General features: G+C 44.4%; 1 protein-coding gene across 5 annotated transcripts in view; it reads right to left on the bottom strand.

Annotated features, from left to right (window-relative positions):
* LOC117096191 (solute carrier family 5 member 4) overlaps window positions 1-12,235 on the bottom strand; it is a 38,110-nt gene extending 25,875 nt beyond the window's left edge. Inside the window, exons 1-5 of one of the 5 annotated variants that reach the window (XM_033233234.1) lie at window positions 11,998-12,224; window positions 11,250-11,321; window positions 9,183-9,287; window positions 6,150-6,209; window positions 4,808-4,912 (exon numbers count right to left, since the gene is read on the bottom strand). In XM_033233234.1, the coding sequence (XP_033089125.1) occupies window positions 4,808-4,912; window positions 6,150-6,209; window positions 9,183-9,287; window positions 11,250-11,321; window positions 11,998-12,156 (501 nt within the window). In that variant the 5' untranslated portion in view covers window positions 12,157-12,224. Of the gene's footprint in view, window positions 1-4,807; window positions 4,913-5,180; window positions 5,245-6,149; window positions 6,210-9,182; window positions 9,288-11,249; window positions 11,322-11,997 lie in introns of those variants that run through there. The other 4 variants (XM_033233235.1, XM_033233238.1, XM_033233237.1 and 1 more) reach the window with 4 other exon arrangements.
* Window positions 12,236-16,856: the final 4,621 nt, after the last annotated feature.

Here is a 16,856-nt window from a genome sequence, read left to right on the forward strand (position 1 = left end):
TGTTATGTTTACTTGAGTTGATCATTCCACTGTGGTTTTGCAAGAAATTATCCCTGCTCCTAGGAATAATGATATACAGGGAAGGCTTAGTTTAAAAAAACCATCATTTTACAACTGCCACAGTAAAGACTGGATCAGGTAAAAATCACTGGATCAGGTAGAATCATCAATGAGTGTTAAATCTGGGAGAAAATTTACATTGAACTTTTTGGGGTTAAAGGGCAATGATGTATATAACAATCTCAAATAGTTAAAAACATATGAGAGACACTGTGGGAGGCTGAGCAGCGTGGCCAACATGGTGAAACCCCATCTCTACTAAAAATACAAAAAAAAATTAACCAAGCGTGTTGGTGCATGCCTGGCTACTAGGGTGGCTGAGGCAGAAGAATCGCTTGAACCTGAGAGGCACAGGTTGCAGTGAGCCGAGTGAGCCAAGACTGTGCCACGGCACTCCAGCCTGGAAGATATAGTGAGACTCTGTCTCTGTTTCTTTGCAGAACTTGGGACTGGAAACAAGTGTAGCAGGAGACGGTTGTATTTTTCTCTAAGATTTGAAATAAAATCTGACATTTTATCATCCCACCCGATATTGATGTTGGCCAAAAACCTGTTCTTGATTTTCTGAGCCTAGATCCCAACTCAGTTGTACAAATACAAAGTACTTTCCGTAAGTCTAATGTACATTGGGGTTTTCCAGGAATACCAACTAATATTGAGGGAACATTTCACTTTTAAAAAAATGTTCAGCATTTCAGAAAGAGTGTTACTTGTGGAGGTGCCACACATGCATAGCTGCCTCTGCCTGCATTTATAGCTGTCTTCACTCATACTGCTTTATCCTCATCCACAGAGGGGTATTACGCCACAGCATTTTGACTTGATGTGTAGTTCTACTTAATCATTTTCTTTTCTTTTTTTTTTTTTTTTTTGAGACGGAGTCTGGCTCTGTCCCCAGGCTGGAGTGCGGTGGCCGGATCTCAGCGGACTGGAGTGCAGTGGCCGGATCTCAGCTCACTGCAAGCTCCGCCTCCTGGGTTTACGCCATTCTCCTGCCTCAGCCTCCCGAGTAGCTGGGACTACAGACGCCCGCCACCTCGCCTGGCTAGTTTTTTGTATTTTTTAGTAGAGACGGGGTTTCACCGTGTTAGCCAGGATGGTCTCGATCTCCTGACCTCATGATCCGCCCGTCTCGGCCTCCCAAAGTGCTGGGATTACAGGCTTGAGCCACCGCGCCCGGCCAAGGTTCACGCCATTCTCCTGCCTCCGCCTCCCAAGTAGCTGGGACTACAGGCGCCCGCCTCGTCGCCCGGCTAGTTTTTTTTTTTTGTATTCTTTAGTAGAGACGGGGTTTCACCGTATTAGCCAGGATGGTCTCGATCTCCTGACCTTGTGATCCGCCCGTCTCGGCCTCCCAAAGTGCTGGGATTACAGGCTTGAGCCACCGCGCCCGGCTGTACTTAATCATTTTCATATTAAAACACACTATCTTATTATGGATTCCTTGACCATTGTTTCTATTATATAGCACTATTAAAGAACTAAATCCATGGTTTTGAAATTATATATAAGTAGTCGACATATTATCAATGATTTTTTTTCTGAAGAAATAGGGACTACTCCAGTCACTCAGGCTGGGGTGCAGTGGCGTGATCTTAGCTCACTATAACTTAGCTCCTGGGTTCAAGTGCTCCTTCTGCCTCAGCCAAAGTAGCTGGGACAAAAAATGTGTGCCACCACACCGGCTAAATAATCTTTTTTTTTTTTTTTTAAGAGACAAAGGTCTCACTATTTAGCCCAGGCAGCTCTGGAACCCCTGGCCTCCAGTGATCCTCCTGCCTCAGCCTCCCGAAGTTCTGGGATTACAGACAGAAGTCACTGGGCTCAGCCACCAATGACTTTTTTTTTAATTGTGGTAAAACATATATGACATAAAATTTACCATTTTAACCATTTAAGTATATAATTCAGTGGCATCAGTTACACTAACAATGACTGTAAAATATTTCTTATAATAAAGAGGAATTGCAAGGATCAGAATTTTCTTTTGCTATAAAGGACTGTATTAAAACAATAGTCAATATCTGAATAAAGACTGTAGATTAGATAATAGTTTGTATCAAATCTCAATACAAATGTTATTACAGTTTGAGAACCAGTGAACGAGATGATCTTTTCCAACCTGGGCAAAGGAGAGTTATGAAAACTGTACTGTCCTAATGTCTCATAACGATCTGTTTAATAAGTAACTAGGACACAATCCGTTATCACAGTGTAAGAGTACACAAAAGGTCATGTCTAAGGTTAATCATTATTAATGTCACTTAAGACATAAACTTGCAGGCAAGAATGGACTCCTGCTAAGGTGTCTTTCCAGCCAACCATGGACTCTGCACAGCCACGGACCTATACATGGCTTCCCTGCACCCACACTCAGATCACCAACATTCTGTCCCTCCCCATCCACCAGCAACCCTCCAGCCTGGGAGGTTGCATCCTTCGGGGGCCCCTTTCACTGTGCATTGTCCTCTGTTCTCTGTCTTCATGCCTGCTCGTGCTCTTTTTTTAAAAAAAAAATTATCTATTTACTTTTTTTTTTTTTTTTTTGAGACGGAGTCTCGCTGTGTCGCCCAGGCTGGAGTGCAGTGGCCGGACCTCAGCTCACTGCAAGCTCCGCCTCCCGGGTTTACGCCATTCTCCTGCCTCAGCCTCCCGAGTAGCTGGGACTACAGGCGCCCGCCACCTCGCCCGGCTAGTTTTTTGTATTTTTTTTTTTTAGTAGAGACGGGGTTTCACCGTGTTAGCCAGGATGGTCTCGATCTCCTGACCTCGTGATCCGCCCGTCTCGGCCTCCCAAAGTGCTGGGATTACAGGCTTGAGCCACCGCGCCCGGCCGTCTATTTACTTTTTTGAGACGGAGTCTCGCTCTTGTCGCCAGCCAGAGTGCAGTGGTGTGATCTCGGTTCACTGCAACCTCCGCCTCCCGGGTTCAAGCATTTCTCCTGCCTCAGCCTCCTGAGTAGCCAGGACTACAGGTGCATTCCACCATGCCCAGCTAATTTTTGTATTTTTAGTAGAGATGAGGTTTCACCACATTGGCCAGGATGGTCTCCATCTCTTGACCTCATGATCTGCCTGCCTCGGCCTCCCAAAGTTTTGGGATTACAGGTGTGAGCCACTGCCCCGGTCTGCTTTAGAACCATAAAGCTGTAGATATCAGCACCAGAGGAGAACTGGGAGATTAGCAAGTCCAACGATTTAAAAATTGTGTGAACTCTAAGTCCCTGACACCTGTGAGCTACTCTGCTTCTCTCTGCCTCACCTAACCTTCCCATCCTGGGGAATACTTAAGTGCCCTCTCCAAGAGTACGACCCCCAATGCCATCCATCAGGGAGTATCCTCTTCTCTGGGTGTGCACAGCACATTTTCTGTACGTGTCCGTGCACTCTAGTTCAGCATGTATTTTAGTACGTTTGCATGTACTGTCATACGAGACTAATTATTTCATATGCAGAATTCTTATCTCCTTAGCCAGATGGTAAACTCCCATTGCTCAAGAATCTTTGCTGCACGCACACACAGCTCAATAATATGCAGTCAGTGCTGGGCAATGCTCACATTGCACTGGGAAGGCTCATGCCATCTAATCTAAGCATCTAGTTCACTTCCAACAACGACTCAGCACAACAGAGAAGCAATAGGAAAGGTCAACCTTTTCTCTCATGAACTTTCAGACACCTGCCTAGACTGTGAACTTGAGATTATTTTGTTAGTCACTGATACATGAGGAGCAAATAAGTTACTCGTTGTTTTTCACACCTGCTGCTGAATCTTCAGATTCCTTCTTTCCTCACTGATTATCTCCCCCAAAATGTAACGTTTGTTTATTTATTTATTTTTGAGATGGAGTCTCGCTCTGTCTCCGAGACTGGAGTGCAGTGGTGTGATCTTGGCTCACTGCAACCTCCTCCTCCCAGCTTCAAGTTATTCTGCCTAAGCCTCCCAAGTAGCTGGGATTACTGGTGCGCATCACCATGTCTGGCTAATTTTTGTATTTTTAGTAGAGACGGGGTTTCACCATGTTGGCCAGGCTGGTCTCAAACTCCTGACCTCAAGTGATCCACCTGCCTCAGCCTCCCAAAGTCCTGGGATTACAAGTGTGCGCCACTGCACCAGGCCCCCCAAAAATGTGACTTTATTTAAAAAGTACTTAAAATGTACTTTAAAATTTTTTAACACTTATTTGTGACATATGTCTTACCATGGTGGTCTTAGATAGAGTGAACGTCAGAAAAATCAGTATAATAATACAAAGTACTTTCCTTGTGGTTCACGTGTCAGATAATCAAACTGAAAATGAAAATATAAATCTGGACATGGTCTGAGAAAGAATATAAAGGTTATCTCGCAATGGAAAAGGCAGGAGACCAAGTCCTTCTCTTTACTACTAAAGAGCTGTGTTTGGCATTTATACCACTGCCAGCCTCCCCAGATATACACAAGTTCTTGAATGAGACGTTTTGTTCTTTCTTTACATCTATTTTTTCATATCCTTGATAAGAGGGGAGATTTATACCCTAGAGCCTCTCACGCCTTAAAAGTCTACCACTCTGTGAACACAGGATCTTGGAAGCTCCCTTTTTTCTCATTAAGACTTTGAAGAGACACCCCTGCGAATTTAAGACATCCATAACCTTGACCCTTTAAAGGCTGTTGACAGTCTACACATCCAGCTCGCTGATATTAGCACTCTGGCCCCATCTGACAACCTCTTGAAGTTAAAATGCCAGGAGTCTCTGAACTCACAGAAATTAACAAAACCACACAGACGAAGAGGGAGAGGATGGAGAGGTAGACCTGGAGTCGCTCCCCACCAAACCGCTTCTTGAGATATTCCGGCATGGTCATCACCTGCAGAGACAGACATTGACAGGGACTTACCCTTAATGCCCTGTGCATTCAGATTACTCAGCATTTCCTAAGCACCTGTGAGTGAAAGTGCTGTGTATGGCCCCTTCCTGGTGATGGAACCACGGCTTCTTATTTGTAGAGGCATCCCTGATGCCAGGCACAATGACTGTGCCTGGCAGAGGGTGGGTGCTCAAACCATGCTTCTGAAGAGATGGACACTCCCATGGATAACTCCAGCAAAAGTCTCTCTCCTGACCCATCTGCAGACCTCACTTTCCCACTGCCGGCTGGGCATCTCCACCTTAGTGTCCTGAATGCACCAAACACTCATCCTGTTGAAAAGTGAAATCATCATTCTTGTCATCCATCATCTGCCTCTGATCTGGAATCCTTGGCTCCATTAATGGTGGCCTCGTGTACTCCGACCCTCGAGCTTCAAGTCTTAGAGCTGATCATAATGCTTCCCCCTCCACTGCCTTCACCTTTACTCTGCCATCAAACCTGTCATCTCTGCTCCAGGGTCATCATGCAGGGGCACCACAGATTTCCCCACTGGCTGCAGCCACATTCTATACCAGAAACCTCTCTAGTCAAGAAATCTGATTTTTTGTCTCTCTGTATAATTCTAGCAATAGGCCAGGTGAAGGGCAGGGACCCATGTTTCATGATTGAAGAAAAAAAATAAGTAAATAAATGAATGTCTGACAGATTTACCCGAACACTAAGGATATGGAACTGGCCCAGTTGTCCCACAGCACTGATGTCTGTGGTTTATTTGAATAAGCATAGAAACTGATCCTCCCACTGTGACAAATTGCGAAAGTTATCTTTGTCTTATCTGAGTTCCTCTCTCAGGAAATCAACCATCAGTTCTCCCAGATAGGGTCAAAGAGCTGAAACTCACTAGATCACCACACCTGGACAGGGAGAAGCCAGACCCCTCGCCCGTTATAATTGTCTAACCCACCACCTGCTTCCTGTTGACTGACTTCTCTTCCTTATCTCCACCCCAATTCCTGTTTTCCTATACATGGTTACATATCTTCCCTGTAATATAAATCCCTAATTTTGGTCCATCAGGAAGATGGATTTGAGACTGAGCTCCCATCTTCCTGGCTGCAGCACCCAAATAAAGCCTTTTTTCCTGGCAATACTCATTGTCTCAGTGAGTGGTCTTCTGTGCAGTGAGCAGCAGTGCCTAGGACTGAACTCTGGCATTTTGGTAACAGATACTCACCCCCGACTTGATGTAGATGGGGACAAAGATCCACCCGAGAATCGGCAACATTACTGAGGACTACAAGGAACCAAAATAAGAGACAGTGAGACGTTAAAGAGGCTTGGCTTGTGGACCTTCTCCTTATATGACCTCTGAGTCTGGATATTAAAAAAAAAAAAAGTTGGCTTAATCCCATCCCATTCAAACAATTACAATCCTGATATAATTGTGAGTTCCTTTTTTTCTGTTTCTATGACTCAGGGGCCACCATTTTCTGGGGATTAAGTTGTGGTGAAAAAGGGAAAGAAGATAAGGGTTCTGATCCCAGTGGAACCCCTGGAAGATCATACAATCTTGGCCAAAGGGAATTTTTCTTGAGTTGCATAAATGATAAATGGAGTGACAAAGCAATGAGAAAGGAACCTGGAGATAGAAGAATATCACCAGTGCTCCCTAAGTCTTCCCACATACAATGATGATAGTAATACAATCTAGCATTAATATGCAACTTTTACGGAGTCTTCACATATATCACTTACGCTGCTCTCAGCCTAAGTGAGGCAGATATGAGAAGCACAGTTATTCTTATCTTACAGAGGGGGAACTTGAGCCTTACACCTTACAGAGATTAAGGGGGCCCAAGGTCACAGTGACAGGGGGAGCAGCTGAGTTCTCTGCAGCTGGCTCGTCACAGCCACTTGGTCCATAGGTCATTCTGGTCATGCCTCTGGAGACTGGCTTCATTCTGGTGTCCATGGCACTATTAAAACAAAGCTCCAGGCAAGGGCATATCTGGAGCTTGGGTCCATCCTGGACTCCTGGATACTACTGAAGTACATGTAGGGGCAAAATCTTCAACAGGGGAGGGGTACAGGCATGTGTGATCACTCAAGGTCACTTTCTGAGTTCAGCCAGGGATGGTCTGTTTAAACTTCCACTATGATACAACTTTTCTTTACACAGGCATCATCTTCTACCTAATATGCACATGCATGTAAATGAAAACACCAGGAAGAGTAAGACAGAAGAAGAGAAAAACTCAGGCAGCTCAAGAGCCACTGGTAGCATATCCATCACATGTCCAGCCATGTGCTAGACAAACTTGTCCAACCTGTGGCTCAAGCTGGCTTTGAATGTGGCCCAACACAAACTTGTAAACTTTCTTTAAAAATAATAAGGTTTTCTCGTGATTTTTTTTTTTAGCTCATCAGCTATCGTTAGTGTTCATGTATTTTATGATTGGTTCAAGACAATTCTTCTTCCAGTGTGGTCTAGGGCAGTCAAAAGATTGGATACCCCTGTGCTAGAGGATGGGCTGGACACATAGTGGGAACTCAGGGAGGAGAGATGAAAAGGAGAGCTAAAATGATCAAGTGAACATAGAGATCAAGGCATACAGAAATGACATTCCTGGTGGGAATAACTGCTTGAGAAAAATCTTAGAGGTGAGCAATAATGTGCATGGAATGGGCTAGGCAGAATGTGGCCACAGAAGTGCTGAAGGTCAAATAAGAGGTGGAGGCTGGGTGCAGTGGCTCACACCTGTAATCCTAGCATTTTGGGAGGCTGAGGTGAGAGGATCACAGAGCTCAGGAATTAAGAGACCAGCCTGGGCAACATAGGGAGACCCCCATATCTACAAAAAACCAAAAACCTAGCTGGGCAGGGTGGTGCACACCTGTGGTCCCAGCTACATGGGAGGCTGTGGTGGGAGGATGGCTTGAGCCCAGGAGGTCAGTGAGCCATGATCCTGCCACTGCACTCCAACTTGGGTTACAGAGCAAGGCTGCGGGAGTGTAAATTAGTTCAACCATTGTGGAAGACAGTGTGGTGATTCCTCAAGGATCTAGAACCAGAAATACCATTTGACCCATTAATCTCATTACTGGGTATATACCCAAAGGATTATAAATCATTCTACTATAAACACACATGCACATGCATGTTTACTGCAGCACTATTTATAATAGCAAATACTTGGAATCAACCCAAATGCTCAACAATGATAGACTGGATAAAGAAAATGTGGCACATATATACGAAGGAATACTACGCAGCCATAAGAAAGGATGAGTTCATGTCCTTTGCAGGGACATGGATGAAGCTGGAAGCCATCATTCTCAGCAAACTAACCCAGGAACAGGAAATCAAACACCACATGTTCTCATTCATGAGTAGGAGTTGAACAATGAGAACACACGGACACAGGGAGGGGAACATCAGACACTGGGGCCTGTCAGGGGGTGGGGGGCAAGGGGAGAGAGAGCATTAGGACAAATACCTAATGCATGCAGGGCTTAAAACCTAGATGATGGGTTCATAGGTGCAGCAAACCACCATGGCACATGTATACCTATGTAACAAACCTGCAGATTCTGCATATGTATCCCAGAACTTAAAACTGACAAAGAAAATAACAACAAACAAATAAGCGAAAAAAAAAAATCAAACCAAAGAGGCGAACATTCTATACAGACACCCAGAAAAACCTGGGATATGACTTTCATTAATATGCCTGAATGCTATGGTTTCAACTTGGTGTGCCACCAAGTTTATGTGTCGGAAACTTAACCCCCAACGCAACAGTATTGAGAGGTTGGACCATTAAGTGGTGATTAGGTCATGAGAGCTCTTCTCTCATAAATAGATGTTCGCCATTATCAAGATAGTAGGTTGGTTATAGTAGGAGTGGGTTCCTGAGTTTAAAAAATGAGTTTCACCCTCTCCTCTCCTTTTCTCTTCTCTTCTCTTCCCTTTTCTTCTCCTGTCTTCTCTTCTTCTCTTTCTTTTCCTCTCATCCTCCATCCCTCTCTCCCTCTCTCTTGTGCCCTATTGCCCTTCCACCTTCCACTGTGGGATGACGAAGTAAGAAGCCCTTGCCAGATGTGGGTCCCTCAGCTCTTGCACTTCCCAGCTTTCAGAGGTGTGAGAGACACATTTCTGTTCTTTATAAATTACCCAGCCTGTGATATTCTGTCATAGCAGCATAAAACATCCTAAGACACTGGATATGGTTTTGATTTAAAGGAAAAAGCCTATGATGTCACTTACAGTCCATTCAAATGTGACAGTGGCGACTCCTGAAGCTGCTCCTGTACCAGCCAGCCCCACATAGTGGTTGCTGCCGATGTTACTGGCAAAGAGAGAGGCGCCCATCTGGAATGCAAGAGAACAGACCAGGGTTGGGGTTAAAAGATCCAAATCAGACTTCTTGAAAATAGATGCTGAGATGTTTCGGTCACTACTCCTCAGAGCAGGAGTCAAGCAAACGACGGCCCCTGGGCTAATCCAGCCCATGGTCAATTTCTGAATGGCCCATGAGCCAAGAATGTGTTTTTACATTTTTGCATTGTTAAATAATAGTTAACAATCTAAATGAGCATAATATTTTGTGAAATGTGAAATTGTAAAAATGTGAAATTATATGATTCAAATTTCATTGTCTGGAACACAGCTACGCTCATTGCTTTTCCATACGGACTTGGGCTGCTTTTTGTACTACAATAGCAGGGTTCTGTGTCTGCAATAGACGATATGGCTAGAAAACCCTAAAATATTTACAATCTGGCCTTTTACAGAAAAGCTTGTTGGCCCCTGTCTTGGGAGAGCATTGGTCAATCTACTAAAATGCTCTGAGTTGAGCCTGTCCTTGGCCAAGCACTGCCAGATCTCCCATCATCTCTTGTCCCTTTAATCATACGCAAAGACCCCAAGCTGGCTAGGAGGGAATTTCTCTCCACCCTCCCAGCCACGGGACCCTCTTTTCATTCAGCCCCTCACCATCACAGTGCCTGCTGTTTTAAAGACCCAAAGATCAAGAGAGGTCTCTTGAGTGGGCGTGGATGAGCACCAGTCCTGGCAGAAGAGAACTGGGGGTTGGCTCTTCCCACTTTTTAAGGCCTCTGTAAAATCACTTTTTCTACGCAGCTACAGGGGGCCAGAGGATGGGATTGAGCTGCTTTTTGGTTTCAAGATCGCTTGAGCCTCCTTGCATGTTTCACTAAACAGTCCTAAAAATGCAATGACTGATTGGATGCCCCAAATAAAATTCATTTCAAACTTCCAGTTGTTCTGCTTCCATCACCCCAGCCAGGACAGTTGCCCGTCTCCACTTCCCCTCATACCATTTAGAAAATGAGTCAGACCTGTGAAGGAAGCATTTGCTAAGCACTCACCGTATAATGTGATGCCGGGCTGACACTCTCCAGGTGCAGAGGGGAAGATGCAGCCTCTGCTGCAGTGGGACCCTGGCTGAGGGGGCCTCACATCAAAACCCCACAAGAACACCCACTGGGCACGAATCAGGAGGCACCAGCATTAGCACCATCACAGGGAACACAATAAATAACTGCACGGGACATAGGGACCCATGGGGAGAGCCGGGCGGCTCCTCAGATGAGGAAGGGCTGAGGTGAGGGATTGAAGGAGGACAGCAGACAAGGGAGGGCCAATCCTAACAAGAGGGCCAGCATCAGCTCAGGACTGGCAACAAAGCAGGAATGTGCACAGCTCATAAGCCAGGAGAAGACTCTTGATAAAGAGCAGAAGAAAAGAATATGAGGTGGGGCTGAACTGGGGCCCTTCAGTGCCAGACTGAACCTGCTGCCATAGTAGGTGACATACTGTCATGTCCTGGAATTACAGAGAGGAGCCATGAGGTCAGAGATTTAGGAAAGCAGCCTCAGCTACTAGGCAACCAATGTACATCAGAACTGATCAACATTCCCAATGTTTTCTACATTCACTGTGTTTTTTCTTTGAAATGGAGTTTCACTCTTGTTGCCCAGGCTAGAGTGCAGTGGCATGATCTAGGCTCACTGTAACCTCTGCCTCCCAGGTTCAAGTGATTCTCCTGCCTCTGCCTCCTGAGTAGCTGGGATTGCAGACATGCACCACCACGCCCGGCTAATTTTTGTATTTTTAGTAGAGATGGTTTCACCATGTTGGTCAGGCTGGTCTCCAACTCCTGACTTCAGATGATTTGCCAGCCTTGGCCTCCCCAAGTGCTGGGATTACAGGCGTGAGCCACTGCGCCCGGCCTACATTCACTTTTAAGCACACACTCAGGAAATTTATCTCGAGAAAACTTTGGTCCGCTTACCGGTCCAGAAAACTTACCGGCCACCAGGCCACATCACGACCAGCGAGGAAGAAGCCTCCTACAGTACCTCGGTTGGTCCTCAGCATCGCCTGAGTGGAAGGGAAGAGAGATGAGGGTCAAGTCACAGCAAGTGCACCCAGATACCCCAGAGGCTCTGGCCAGGGTGCTGACAGGGGTGACTTCAGCACTCCTACAGAGAGAAACATTTTGCTGGAAAGTGTTCTACAGCATCAAGTTTTAAAGGACTTCAAAAACAATCGCTTCATAAAAACCCAGAGCTGGAAGAACTTAAAAAAATATCATAATCCTCAACTTCTGTCTTAACTGCTGTGATTACTCTCACTTATGAAAACCATGTGAGGTATCACTGAGCCATGCTTGCAAGAAAATTTGCAGTCTCAAACTTATTAAAAAGAAAAAAAGTCAATATACACGGAGAGTCCAATTCACTAAATCAGAAAGTGAGCAAACAACAAAAGAAAGTGAAAGAAACGCAGTAATAAAAATACCATCTTTATCCATTATGCCAGGTGTTGGGGATGCAAAGTAAATCTGAAGGTCCCGGTGCTGGCTCTGTGCACACGATGGGGTTGTTAGGAGACACATTAGCTCATTGTAAGCATTATTTATGCAACACACAAGAATATGATTCTGATACTAACACGACATTTGTGAAAAGCTTTGCCATGACCACACCCCTCCCCCTCTTAAGATGCCCCCTCCTAAACCTTGTGCCCACCCTTGTGCCACTGGGATTCCACCTACCCACAGCCCAACAGCCATCACCAGCAGAAAATAGATGACAATGACTGAGATGTCAGCAGCATTTTGGATGCGATCAGACAATGGAGGTGGCTCTGGGGTCTCAGTCATGGTGCTGGGGCTAACCGTACCGGCCATGGCTGCAGGCAGTGCTATATTCATTCCACAGCATGAACCATCTTTATATAAGTTCTGGGTTAATGATCAGCCTCAGGCAGGTGGGGCGAGATATCAGAGCCAGCTCCTGGATATGGAGACCTTTAAACCTCTCCTCCAAAGCTATGGCACCCCAGCCCTCCACCAGTGAGTGCTAGCCTAGGTAGAGTGTGAGAATGAGGGATGCAGGGCCAGAAATGAGGGGAGAATCTGAGGTGGAGCATGGGGCGTTCTCTTGAGTGCAAAGACAGGGTCTTTAAGGAGATCTGACCAGGTAGAGGGGGGATTTGAGAGAAATGAAGACAGACAAGGAGGGGAGAAGGAACCAGAAACCAGCCAGGAGAGGCCGAATGCAATGGTTCCTCAGAGAACAGATACAATTTCTGACCAATGAGCTATATCCCTTGACAGTGAAGTGAACTATGCCTTTCATGGATTCCAAAGTCCCACATTTCTCTGAAGTGAGTTTCATATGCCACAAAAAGACACTGGTGGCCTGTATAGGAAAGGAAGTGGCTCTTCAGGCACCATATGTGGAGAGTTGAGGGCAGAGCTGTGGAGAGCACTGGGTCAGAGGGTTGTACAAGAAGTGAATCAACCTGGAAGCATGTGATGGGGATCACGAGGACTCAGGAAACAAGACCCCTGGACCACAGCTAAGAAGAAGTTAGAAGTAAAGCCTACGTGGTGGCTGACACCCGTAATCCCAGCACTTTGGTAGGTCAAGGAGAGAGCATCACTTGAGACCAGGAGTTCGAGACCAGCTTTGGCAACATAGGGAGTCTTTGTCTCTACAAAAATTAGCTGAGTGTGGTGATGCATGCCTGTGGTCCCAGCTACTTGGGAGGCCGAAGAGGGAGGATCACCTGTGATTGGGAGGTCAAAGCTATAATGAGCCATGATCATGCCACTGCACTCCAGCCTGGGCAACCGAGCAAGATCCTGTCTCAAACAAAACAAAACAAAACACACAAAAAAACTGGAAAGCCCAGACATTCTTCTTTAATAGTTCATTTTTTTATTGTGGCAAAATATACATAGCATAAAATTTACCATTTTAGTCCCTTTTAAGTATACAATTCATCGGCATTAAGTACATTTACAGTGTTGTGCAACCATTACCACTATCCATTTCCAGAACTTTTTCATCATCTCCAAACGGAAGTATGTACCCACTAAAAACTAATTCCCCGTCTCTCCCTCTCTCCATGCCCTGGTAACCTCTGTTATTCTTTCTTACTATATAAATTTGCCTATTCTAGGTACCTCATACAAATGAAATCATACAATATTTTCCTCTTTGGTTTATTTCACTTAGTAAAACATTTTCAAGATTCATCCATATTGTAGCACGTATCAGAATTTCCTGTCTTTTTAAGGCTGAATAATATTCCAATACATGCATAGGCCACATCTTGTTTATCCATTCAACTGTTGATGGGCAGTTAGGTTCTTTCTATACCTGGCTATTATAAGTAATGCTGCAGTAAACATTGGTGTGCAAGGATCTGTTTGAATCCCTACTTTCAATTCTTTTGAGTATATATGTAGAAGTGGAATTGCATGTGACAATTCTGTGTTTAACTTTTTGTAGAACTGCCAAACTGTTGTTCATAGCAGCTGCACCATTTTACATTCTTCCCACAGTGCATAGGAGAGTTAATTTCTCCATATCCTCTTCAATACTTGTCATTTATCTTTTAATTATAGACATGCTAGTAGGTATCAAGTGGGTATCACAATATAGTTTTGATTTACACTTCTAACACAATCGCTAGTAATGTTCATGATTTTTCATTTGCTTATAGCCATTTGTGCATCTTCTTGGAGGGCTATATATTCGACTTCTTGGCCCATTTAAAAATTATGTTGTATTCTTTTTTATACCGCTTCTTGTGGAGCAGGACAAACTCATAGGCAGTGTACCCAGAATAGCCTTGTTGTGTTTTTGTTGTTGTTGAATTGTAGAATTTCCTTTTTATTTCTCAGAGACAGGTTCTCATTTTGTCACCCAGGCTGGAGTGCAGCGAGGTAAGCATGGCTCACTGCAGCCTCAACCTCCTGGGCTCAAGTGATCCTCCCATCTCAGCCTCCCCCATAGCTGGGACCACAGGCACATGCCACCCATGCCTGGCTAACTTTATTTATTTTTTTAGAGGTGGGGGTCTTTTACCTTGTTGTCCACGTTGGTCCCGAACACCTGGGCTCAAGTAATCCTCTTGCCTCAGCCTCTCAGAGCACTGGGATTGCAGGCATGAGCCACTGCAGCCAGTAAAGTTTTCTTTTGCTTCTTCTTTTTTTGAGATGGAGTTTCGCTCTTGTTGCCCAGGCTGGAGGGCAATGGCACAATCTTGGCTCACGCAACCTCCATCTCCTGGGTTCAAGCAAATCTCCTGCCTCAGGCTCCTGAGTAGCTGGGATTACAGGAACACACCACCATGCCCGGCTATTTTTTGTATTTTTAGTAGAAATGGGGTTTCACCATATTGACGAGGCTGGTCTCGAACTCCTGACCTCAGGTGATTCTCTTGCCTCGGCCTCCCAAAGTGCTGGGATTACAGGCGTGACCCACCGTGCCCAGCTAAGGTTTTCTTTATGTATTCTTTATTTTATTTGTGAGACAGAGTCTTGCTCTGTTGCCCAGGCTGGAGGGTGGTGGTACAATCTCCGCTCACTGCAACCCCCACCTCGTAGGTTCAAGCGATTCTTCTCCTGCCTCAGCCTCCCGAGTTGCTGGTATTACAGGCATGCGCCACCATTTTTGTATTTTTAGTGGAGATGGGGTTTCACCATATTGACGAGGCTGGTCTCGAACTCCTGACCTCAGGTGATTCTCTTGCCTCGGCCTCCCAAAGTGCTGGGATTACAGGCGTGACCCACCGTGCCCAGCTAAGGTTTTCTTTATGTATTCTTTATTTTATTTGTGAGACAGAGTCTTGCTCTGTTGCCCAGGCTGGAGGGTGGTGGTACAATCTCCGCTCACTGCAACCCCCACCTCGTAGGTTCAAGCGATTCTTCTCCTGCCTCAGCCTCCCGAGTTGCTGGTATTACAGGCATGCGCCACCATTTTTGTATTTTTAGTGGAGATGGGGTTGTGTCATGTTGGCCAGGCTGGTCCTGAACTCCTGATCTCATGTCATTTGTGAATAGAGATGATTTTACTTCTTTTCCAATTACAATGCCTTTTAATTATTTCTATTTCTTACCCGTTTATTCTGGCTGGGACTTCCAATACTATGTTGAATAGAGGAAGTATGGTTGATTCCAAAATATAAAAGAATCCCCCACAACTCAATGGTAAAAACAAAAAAAAACCTAATAAGCCAATTAAAATGGGCTAAAGACTTAAATAGACATTTCTCAAAAAAACACATACCAATGGCCAAGAGGTATATAAAAAATTGTTCAACATCACTAATCATTGGGAAAATGCAAATCAAAACCAGTATGAAGTATCACCTCACACCTGTCAGGATAGCTGTTAATTATAAAAAAAAAAAAAAAGAAAAAAGACAACAAGTATCAAGGATGTGGAGAAACTGGAACCCTTGTACACTGTTGGTGAGGATGTAAAATGGTGCAGCTCCTATGGAAAACAGTAGGAAGTTTCCTCAAAGAGTTAAAAATAGAACTACCAGGTGATCTAGCAATCCATTTCAGGGCATGTATCCAAAAAAAATGGAAATCGGCATCTCAAAAAGATGTATCTGCACACCCATGTTCTTAAGTACTATTCACAAAAGCTACAGGAACAACCTAATGTCCATCAGTGGATGCATGGATGAAGACTATGTAGTATATGCATCAATGGAATATTCTTCAGCCTTTGAAAGGCAGAATAGTCTACAATATGCGACAATGTGCATGAACCTTGAGGACATTAACGCTAAGTGAAATCACCTGTCACATGAGGTCAAATATTGTGTAATTCCACTTATATGAGGTACTCCAAATGGTCAAACACATAGAATTAGTGAGTGGAATGGCAGTTGCCAGGGAGCGTGGGGGTAGGTAAATGGAGAGTTGCTAATTAACAGGCAGAAAGTTCCAGTTAAACAAGATGAATAAGTGACAGAGATCTGCTGTACAACATTGTACTTATAAGTACTGCTTTGTACACTGAAAAATTTGTTAAGTGGGTAAAGCTCATGTTAAGTGTTCTAATCCCATAGTTTTTTTATTAAAGTCATGAAAGTAGACCATATGGTCTAGATCATAATCTCAGGGGAAAAGCTTTGTCTTTCAGCATTGAGTATGATATTAGCTATAGGCTTTTCATATGTGGCTTTATTATGTTGAAGGAGTTTTCTTATATTCCACGTTGATTGTTTTTTATCCAAAAAGGGCTGAATTTTGTCAATGCCTTTTCTGCACCAGGTGTTTTTTTCTCCTTTGTTCTATTAATGTGGCTGCTTTTCATATGTTGACTGATTTTCTGATGTTGAACTATCCCTGCATTCTGAGAAAAAATTCCCCATGTTCTTGGTGTATAATTTAATATGCTGCTATATTAGGTTAGTATTTTTTAGATGATTTTTGCATTAGTGTTGATAAAGGACACTGCTCTCTATTTTTCTGTTCTTGTACTGTCTTTGTCTCTTTTTGGTATCAGGGTCATGCAAGCCTCCTGTAATGAGTTAAGAAGTGTTCCCTCCTCTTCAGTTTTTTGGAAGAGATTAAGGTGGATTGGTGTTAATTCTTCCTTA

Source organism: Trachypithecus francoisi, unplaced genomic scaffold (assembly GCF_009764315.1).
Source record: "Trachypithecus francoisi isolate TF-2019V2 unplaced genomic scaffold, Tfra_2.0 Lachesis_group14, whole genome shotgun sequence".
Classification (NCBI taxonomy): domain Eukaryota; kingdom Metazoa; phylum Chordata; class Mammalia; order Primates; family Cercopithecidae; genus Trachypithecus; species Trachypithecus francoisi.